The 9,994-nt window shown below is 39.9% G+C and overlaps 1 protein-coding gene and 1 pseudogene across 1 annotated transcript; one reads left to right on the forward strand and one right to left on the reverse strand.

Moving 5' to 3' along the window:
* Positions 1 to 2,195: 2,195 nt before the first annotated feature.
* On the reverse strand, positions 2,196 to 4,103 carry LOC133095052 (histone H2A type 1-like; annotated as a pseudogene).
* LOC133095032 (histone H1.3) lies at positions 2,740 to 8,070 on the forward strand. The gene has a single exon (XM_061195856.1). It carries the CDS (start codon positions 2,791 to 2,793, stop codon positions 3,454 to 3,456), a length of 666 nt encoding a protein of 221 aa, XP_061051839.1. The 5' UTR covers positions 2,740 to 2,790; the 3' UTR covers positions 3,457 to 8,070.
* Positions 8,071 to 9,994: the final 1,924 nt, after the last annotated feature.

Raw genomic sequence — 9,994 nt, forward strand, 5'->3', positions numbered from 1 at the left:
GAGTTTCAAGTGGTAGAGTGTCCTCAGGTGAGACCATCTGATAGGAAATTAAAATAGATGTGATTTCTCATTACCCTTCTGAACACATTACATTGTAACACAATGCTCTATATGCTCTCTAGCCCTTATTTTCAATTTGGCCTTTTTGATATTTAGTCAACATAGTCACTCTTCTCCTTAAATGTTTGAAATTTACTGAATTTTGGAACACTTAAGTACAGCCCCTGTGGATTGCCCTGGTGAGCCCTACCTATCTCTTTCACAGTCATTTACTATGGTGAGTGGGGACTTGACACCAAAATGGAGAGAACATGAAGTCGTGAGACATCCATCACTTGTTTAACTTTAGTTTTTCTTATTTATTTTTTACACCTATAAAGTAAAAATAGTTCAAGTCTTAGTCTAGCAGAAAATCCATGGTTTTAGAATATATACAGATTTAGGATTCAGAAGTAATACAACTTTTTTGTGGGCTACCAAGTAATAGGTGAAACTTTTCAACTTTATACTCCCATGGGGTGATCCAGCTTTCAAGAACCTTGTCCATGCTACAGTTAGAGAGAGCGTAATACCTGGATCTCAAGAGATAACAGTACCTACACACAGCACAGCTCCATCCTCCTATACACAGCTAAGGAAGAACTTTTCAGGTGAAATCAAGTCTCAATTATTGCCCTCCAGGAAGGGCAGAGATTACCTATAAACAATTAAGCAAATGACCCTGAGCCCCAATGTCTTCTCACTTATTTGGAACCTAAATAGCCATGGGAACCAGTAACAGTTGCACAAGAAAGAGATGGTGGCATGTGCTGTAGAAAGAACTTTTCACCTATCTTAAATTGAGTACATACAACTTAGGGAACAATTCCAACAAGTATTCAACAACCGATATCATGACTACAATGATCACCAAAATGGTAAAGGTTTAAAAATCTGAATTTTAATTTTATCTTTAGGTCTAGATAGTATTAGGCTCTGGGCTGAAAAGGAAAAGGGCGTATATAATGTTTGTTACTATTGCTATTGACAGTGATGATATTGAGGATGACAAGTAGCCCCATCCTCCAGACAGATGTAAAATGCCTTCCCTGGGAAAATTGGAATGTTCTAGATCCAATCCTATAAGCTTCCCTCTTTACACACCGTATTTGTAATTGGTATATAACATGGTCTCAAGTCCCAGAGACTTAGTTTCAGACAGTGCCAGCCAATAATGACTATTTAAAAACAAGCCAAGTCATTTTTATGGAATTAGTTCAGTGCAGAGAGATGACATCTTTTAAGTTGATTATCCTGTCTTGGAGTTACATGAGAAAATTCTCAGGTCACTATTGAATGTAGAATAAATAGATTTTTGGAAGTAGGGGTATTTATTTTAAAAAAACACAACACCAAAATACTTTTCTTGTTTATTTATTTTGACAAACATGAGGTTTAATTGCAGTATCTGATTATTTGGTGGATATTAATTTTGTGCTTAATTATCCAATATTTATCGAATTCCATTAGCTCTCTGTGTTAACAAAGAGATGGAGTAGTAAATCAGTCATGTTTGCTATGAAATGTTTATTCAACTCCTTAGTGGACACATTCAGCCAATTAATTTAGGTCATGATAGCCTGGTTCATATTTTGTTAGTAAAAATCCCAAGAAAACTTATGAAGATTCAGAAAGTGAGTTTAATGAGAATTTTTTTTACTTTCTAGTCCTCTGTGTCCCTATTTGCAATGTTGAAAAAAGTTAAATCAAATTTGTATTTTAAGTATCATTTTGAAATATAGGAAATATGTACATAATTCTGTGCTAAATATTGGAGGAAAAAATCTTATGGATGGAATATCATTAGGCAATTTACAATTTTAACCCACGTGATCTTACAGAGTTCTTGAGCTCAGAGCTGGTAAAATGATGTAGAACTGCCAATCTATTGCTTCATGATTCGCTTTTCTTCTTTGTAGATGGTGTGATTGATCTCTAATGCCCATTCTAGGTCAGAAAAATCTATTATACTAATTTTTAGAGAAGGTTGGTGACTCTATTTGGAGCTGTTTATCTAGAAAATAAATGGAGCAGCCTCACACCCCATCCTTCCAAAAATGTTTAAATCACCGAAACACTGGGAGCAAACCCAGTTTACACACTGGTCACTCAAATACTTTTTTTTTAAATCAATCTTTTTTAAAATAGTTATCCATCTTGTACGTAGAATTTTCTACCCCAGTGCCAATTCCCAGTGCTTAGAGCAGACAAGTTGCAGGAGAGCTGTGCTATTGCTCCCGCGAAAAAACCGATTTTCCTTGTATATTTGAGTAAAAATGAGGTTATTTATATAAGGTTGAAAAGAAAACAATGTGTATGACAATGCCCTGGAAGAAAGATTTGCAAAGGAAGCAGAGAGAACTAGTAATTTTAAGGAAAATCTGAAAGTTGTCTCAATTTGACCGAAGTTTCCAAGAGAGTTGGGGGAATCAGGAAAGGTTCAGGGGGCCGGCTTTGAAACTAGGTATAGCAAATAAGGCAGGAATGAAGCCTGAAGAGTCTCGGATCAGTTTCCCCCAAATCCCTAATTATTTCGTGCCCAGACTTCTTATATTTTTCTTCTTTTTTAAGGGGCAAAAAACACAGCCATTCGGCAGAGCCGAGGAGCCCTTCGTAGCAGCGCGGCGCACCGAACAGGCAACCAATCATCACGCAGCGACTCTCTATATAAACCCCCAGCCGGCGGCGCCCGGGACACGCCGTTCTGACAGTTTAAGGTTACTTTTTTGTCTTTCCTGGCTAAACAGAAAAATGTCGGAGACTGCTCCAGTTGCTCCTGCTGTTCCCGCACCTCCAGAGAAAACACCTGTTAAGAAGAAGACGAAGAAAACGGGCGCAGCTGCTGGAAAACGCAAGGCGTCCGGGCCCCCGGTGTCCGAGCTCATCACCAAGGCTGTCGCCGCCTCCAAGGAGCGCAGCGGCGTGTCCTTGGCCGCGCTGAAGAAAGCGCTGGCGGTCGCTGGTTATGACGTGGAGAAGAACAACAGCCGCATCAAGTTGGGTCTCAAGAACTTGGTGAGCAAGGGCACCCTGGTGCAGACCAAGGGTACTGGCGCCTCAGGTTCCTTCAAGCTCAACAAAAAGGCGGCCACCGGGGAAACCAAGCCCAAGGCTAAGAAGGCGGGCGCGGCCAAGCCCAAGAAGGCTGCTGGGGCAGCTAAGAAGCCCAAGAAGGCCACGGGCGCGGCCACCCCCAAAAAGGCCGCTAAGAAGACCCCCAAGAAAGCCAAGAAACCGGGGGTGGCTGCTGGGGCCAAGAAAGTGGCTAAGAGCCCGAAAAAGGCGAAGGCAGCCAAGCCGAAGAAGGCGGCTAAGAGTCCGGCCAAGGCCAAAGCCCCCAAGCCCAAGGCAGCCAAGCCTAAAGCTGCCAAACCTAAGCCTACAAAGGCCAAGAAGGCGGTCTCCAAGAAGAAGTAAATCGGTAAAGGGACGTCCTACTTTGAAAATCTCAAAGGCTCTTTTCAGAGCCACCCACTAATTTCAGGTAAAAGAGCTTAACCGGATATGTGTCTCCGTAGGTAATACAACAAGCCTTGTAATAAGGTAATTCTTTTTTAAACTTAAGCAATTTTTTTAAACTTGCCGCCCTAATGTGATTGGCTGTGCGTCAGGGTGCGCGCGCACCGCCACGTTCAGAACTATCCGAATGTTGTGATCACAGTCCTCTAAGGAGAGTTTAGTGGCTCTCAAAAGAGCCTTGCGGCAGATTCACTTGCCCTTAGCCCTGTGGTGGCTCTCGGTCTTCTTGGGCGGCAGGACGCCGCCCTGAGCGATGGTGACTTTGCCCAGCAGCTTGTTGAGCTCCTCGTCGTTGCAGATGGCCAGCTGCCGGTGACGCGGGATGATGCGCGGGCCGCGTTGCCCGCCAGCTCCAGGATCTCGGCCGTCAGGTACTCCAGCACCGCCACCAGGTACACCGGCGCGCCGGCCCCGACCCGCTCAGCATAGTTACCCTTGCGAAGCAGGCCGTGGACTCGGCCCACGGGGAACTGGAGCCCGACCCGCGAGGAGCGGGTCTTGGCCTTTGCTCGCGCTTTGCCGCCCTATTTTCCTCGTCCAGACATGTTAGGAAAGAAATACTGCAGCTTGAGGAAGGGGTTATTATAGTCTCTGGATGTTTCTAAAATTTCCATTCCCATTGGTTTGTAGAGGCTACTGAGAGAGTTAGCCAATCAGAACGCACTTCTGGAGTTACTTGCATGGGCTCCGGGAGAAAATACTGCACCAATTAGAGGTTGAGATATTGACTTGTATTGATACATACTTTGAAGCAGTTGAAAAGCTTGGATTTTTCCGCTTGATGAATGTAGTCCTATTCGGGGGGAGTATTCATGCTATTGTTATTCTGCCTAAATCTGCATAATGTTGCTACCACCCTGACACCAAGGGATAGTAAAAAAGTAAGCTACGCCTGGCGGTTTATAATTTACCCTTTTCTTTGCCAGATTTTTTCCCCCTCAGATGTTGACAAGACCCAGGGAGCTGGGTAGGTGGTCTAATATCTTTTGGTGAATAGGCAACAAACAGGGAGGCAGAAACAAAAACCGTTGATAAAGGCAACGAGATTGCTTAGAGAGCTCCTGGAGCTGGAGTAACCAGGGCAAAATAAATGGCTCTAGGAAGATGGGTTGACCTGATATTACATCATTTCCCCTTCATCCCTGTTTTTGTTGTTGTTGTTATTTTAATTTCTGGGGAAGGCCACTCGATTTTACTGGCAAATCTTGACCAAAATCTGAGTTCTGCAGACCATTAGGGGGTTGTAAACATGGATGGGGAAAAATTACATCTTTATTTTACCAAATTCTAAATGCAGCTGAGCATTTCCTTCAAGTATATCTGTAGGCAGCTAATCACAATGGATTATGCAGTGCCTCTGACTTTTTCAACAGTGGCCGTCACAGATGTTTTTGGATCACTTTGAAGATATTGCAGATATCTTGAAATAAAATTTACCTATTCCTTGAAACTGACATTTGTTATTACACCTGTTGCTCCTTGTTATTTGATGTGACTAATGAAACACATTTTACGTAAAAGAAATACATTTTGACAGCTGTATTTTAATGTGGCTAATTTTCTTATCCTGTATGCTTTAAGTATTTTAAAACATTGTATTGAGAAGATATTTGTTTATAGGTTTCTCCAGACTATCCATAGAGTCCACTATACAAAACAAGTCATGAGTGCCTGAGCAGATCTTCAGTTGCAAATACCTCATGGTTGAAAGACTTCGTCTTATTTCTTTGTTTACAACATACCCAGTGGCCCCCGCCCCCCGCCCCCAGCTACACATACACACACAACTTACTGGTTAATAGTTTATTAAATTTTACTATTTAAACTTCCTTTAAAAAAAAAAAAAGTAGGTAGCCTGTGATTACCTTTCTAGCTTTTCCAAGCAGGAGTTCATCTTTTCCCCATCACAACTGTATTCCATACTTTCTTCTTTCTAGAAAGGGCCAAAAAACCCTCCTCTTAGAAGACTGGTTTGGTTGAGAAGGCGATTTGGATAAATGGGAAGATGTGAAATGGTTACTCAGAAGAATCTTTTTGAAAATAAGAGATTGCATCAAGGGGGAAAGATAAAGGGGAAGAGACCTGTGAGGTCTTTAATACCCAGAATGAGAGAGTTTGGCTTTTGATTATGAGTGATGAGGAATAAGTATTATGTAGGAATGTGACATTCAACAAGAGTGGTTACTATATAGTATCTCTGTAGTTCGTTACATTTTACAAACCACTTCTATGCCTGCCTCACTATAAAGCATTTGCAGTAGGTATAGCTAAGCTGCTTGATTATTATTAGACTGCACTGCGTGGCTTGCGGGATCTTAGTTCCCCAACCAGGGATTGAACCCAGTCCATGGCAGTGAAAGTCCTAACCACTGGACTGCCAGGGAATTCCCTAAGCTACTTGTTTTAAAGTTAAGAAAATTATGGCTTAGAAAGATGAAATGGCCAGAATCACCTTGTCAATAAATGATGGACCTGAGTCTCAAACACGAGTTTCTTTATTCCTAGTGTCATTTTTTGAGCACTGCTCCCCATCTATTATGTCAATTGGAAAAGGAGTAGAGTTCTCTCTTTCCTTTTTAGGCTCATCCAGAAAAACATAACATTCATGTATTTCTATTTTAGGCCCTTTGTGAGCTATCCAATTCACAATCCCTTTGGAATGCACCAGAAGGGATTAAACACGATTCAATCAATGCTCTTCTAGTTTTACACTGGTTTATGTAAGTTAATATTCATATTCCTTTCCTTGGGACAGTTTCTAATTTACAAGGAAATCGGAACTTGTTTAACTCTTACTCCATCTCCCAAAATTTTTGTTGCAGTTAAAGCAGGTTAAAATGAACATCTTGGGATGGTCTTGATATTCTGCAGCGGGATGATGAGGGATCAGGAAGCTCATTCCTAGTCCCTGTATTTCATCAGTAAACCACATCCCTAGGAGGGTCTCCTGAAACACTCATCCTTGGATTTCTGATGTTCTTTTGCTGAACAAAGGTGGTCTGTCAATCACAGTGGCAAAAACCCAGGTTTAGAAAAACTCAACAGATCTACACTTAAAGACGGCAAATATCAAGCAGGAGCCTGTGTGAGTAGTTGTCTCCAAAATATACCAAAAAAAGAAAGAAAGAAAGAAAAAAGGACGTCTTAGCATGGAAGGTGTGAAGGGCATGTTCATATTTTCTTAGCTGCAGGAGGGTACTTATGCATATGGCATAGGTCTAAGCCAAAAGTAATTTTGGGGGCCAGGCTGAAGTCACTACTCTCTCCCTTCTATTTAGTAATTGCCTGACTCCTTTTAACTGGAGGAGGCAGATGGAATTCATGTCACTGTGTGGAGGCCTTGATTACTCATGTCACTCAGTCACTAAATCAGGTAGATGTTTAAATAAGTTTCAGTAACTGACAGTTTCTCTCCTCTCACATTCTCTCCTTATCCTCTCATACCTGGATGATTCCATGTTTCTTAACCAGTATCCTAACCAGTTTCTTCCTAACTGGTTCTTCCTAACCAGTTTCTCCAGCCCCTAATTCCTAAATTCTGGTCATTCTGTCTTATAAAAAATTGTCACTCTTGCCTTAGATTCAAGTGAGAACTTTGTAGCCTTTTTTCATAATGATACTTTCTGCTCACACTAACCAGCACTAATAACTCAAATTTACCTTTCTATTCCTTTTTGTTGTTGTTTGTTTTTTGTTTTTTGAACAACTTTACTCATCTGCAATTCCTTCTCTCCTTCTACCTGGGAGAATCTTTCCAATTTCATCTCAAGTTCCAACTCCATGAATAAATTCCCCTAATTAGAAAAATCTAGTTTCTCTGATAATGTGCTTTGATGACAATAATTGGGTACCATTATTATCAATGGAAAATTTATAATGCATCTATTCTTTTCTGTCATTAAACTAAACCCTAGGGCATTAGCCTTCTTTATCTTGTTTTCCCACTACTCTAGGTGTGTTTTAATTGACTGAGCTTTAAAATCCTGTCAAATGTGTGGAATTATCCCCATAATAATCAGATTCAGTGATTTTCTGTTTTTCTATGGAAAGCTAAGGGTAATAAATCTCTCTGCCCCTTCTATGACCCTCCTCATGGCTTGACTTAGGCACTAGCTCCCTTACTTTCTGAGGTATGCCATCCAAGGTGTTAGGGCTACTGGGAAAAAAAAAACAAAAAAAACACCTTTGCAGTATAAAAGTCTTCATATGTAAAATATCAATATTTACCTGTGTACATATGGGGTAGGCAGGATGTGGAAAAAGAATGAAATGGCATTTCTGAATTATCTTGATTTTTAGCTATCACTTCCATAAAATAAAGCTACTGGTCATTCAGAGATTATATACTTGTTTGTTTTTAAATTACATGTACCTATAGGCAACCAGGTAAGCCTGAAATGGTTATACAACTTAATTTTCCAACAGGTACAAATAAAATGTGACATGATTTAGATTTGTGATATTTCCCCAAGAAAATCAAAATTCATTAAAAAAATCTCATGTTAAACACTACCATTTCAATGTATGCCTTTAAGATTAAAAAAAATGTGTGTGTGTGTATGTGTCTTAACAATCAAGATCATTGTTTGGATGATGGACAGAAAGGCTAAAAATTGTCCAAGTTGATGTTATATTTTTATTGCTGTGCATCAATTATATTTCTGTGCCATTGGCTGTAATAATCGTAGTATAATAGAACACAGTTTTATATGATCCTGTACATTTTCAAAATCCACCCATTTCCTTTAATGTATTATGAAAATATTAAGAGAAACATATCAGTCTTCCTATGACAGCTCTTCCAAGGAATAAAGCCTCAGGGGTAACTGTTGAGGATCATACTGATGCTATTGTTTATTATAGCAATGCCAAAGGGGAAAAGTTTTGGCTCTATCCTTTTTAACTGAAACTTAGTTTCAGTTTCCTCATCTGTAAAGAACTAATAGAATAATAATTATATTAGTAGAGAACTATTGAATTTACCTTATATTTTGGAGACTTCATAGACTAATACATGACTTCTGGCCAACTCAGTAATGCAACCACTCAATTAATGTTGATTATTTCTACGTGGTAAAACTATATAGTATTAAAGTTACATGAACTCTATCAATCTTTTACTTCTGTAATCAGGAATAAACTGAATGGTAATTCCTGTTTGTTCAATAATTTTTATTTTAAATTCCAATTTGACTAAATAATTTCCTGAGGGTTTGTTTTAGGCAAAGGACTGTTCTAGATGTTCTGATGGATTTAATAATACAACTAGGTGTTTTCTGTGCCCCCTTGGTCCTCATATCTTGACATCCACCATCTGGTGAGACAGAAACAGACATTAAAAAACTTACTGTGCTAGAATCTCAAAGAAAGTACAGGATATGGGAAAGTACGTTCTAATATGGAATGACTTTATGTAGCGTTACAAATATCTAACACTCCATTATTGGAATTATGAATAGTTAAACTTTTTTCCTTATATGGGTCCAGGCTCCCCAGTTCTCAGCACCCGAGTCTCAATGCCTGACAGACTTCCAAGAACAAAGATTTCTTTTATAAAACCTCTAGGACTTAACAATGGCTAACTTGGCCTGTGTATTTATTTACAGGTTTGTTTCTGTTAACTTTACCACCTGACCTTTTTCCTTAGTGATCCTCAAGGGGAAACAGCCCATTAAAAAACAATAAATTAATAGAAAGCTCTCAATTTTGTAGTTAAGGATACCTCACCCATCTTGAACCTGAAATTTGCTGAAGTGTTTGAATAGACATAAAATCCTTCCAAACGGTCTACAGTAACCCAATTAGTAACAACCTTTCTACATTTCCAAATAACAGACTGTATAGTTTCAGAACAAAATTCCTTACTTTTTTCCCTTCAGCTACCAGTTTAGAAATAGTGAAGAATTTGTTACTTCCACAAGAAGGGAATATCGTTTCAATACAGAATAGTATAACACTGCTCTTTTGTAGGGATGAGAAGAAAGCGAAGACAATATTTTCTGCAATAGAGAACTCTCAAGCTTACAGCTGATTTTCATGTTTTACTGACAAATATGAGGTACTTTCATAAGATTTGATTTAGAGATTAAGATAGGGAATTTAGGAAAACAGAAAAAGACTCCTTTAATGGCGTCTGCTGAAAGGCTCATGATTCCTGCATTCGAGTTCATTCAATTTTTTCCTACTCAGAGACCCACCCAGCTGCCCCTGTTGGTTGCTTTGGCCCTTTGTAGAGAAGACCTGGTGGGTAAAGACCGCCACCAAGTTCTCAGGAGCTGTCAAGGTCTTCCCTTTGGTGATAAAGCTAATAACCTAAGCCTTGGCTCCGTTTTAGGGGTGGTCGTGGTATATCCGTGACCATTCTCAACAGGGTCCTGGTGGTTGCTAGCGAGCTGGGCCTCACAATTCTGGTGAGCAAGGGCACTCTGGTGTAGAC

This window comes from Eubalaena glacialis, chromosome 7, assembly GCF_028564815.1.
Source record: "Eubalaena glacialis isolate mEubGla1 chromosome 7, mEubGla1.1.hap2.+ XY, whole genome shotgun sequence".
Taxonomy (NCBI): Eukaryota; Metazoa; Chordata; class Mammalia; order Artiodactyla; family Balaenidae; genus Eubalaena; species Eubalaena glacialis.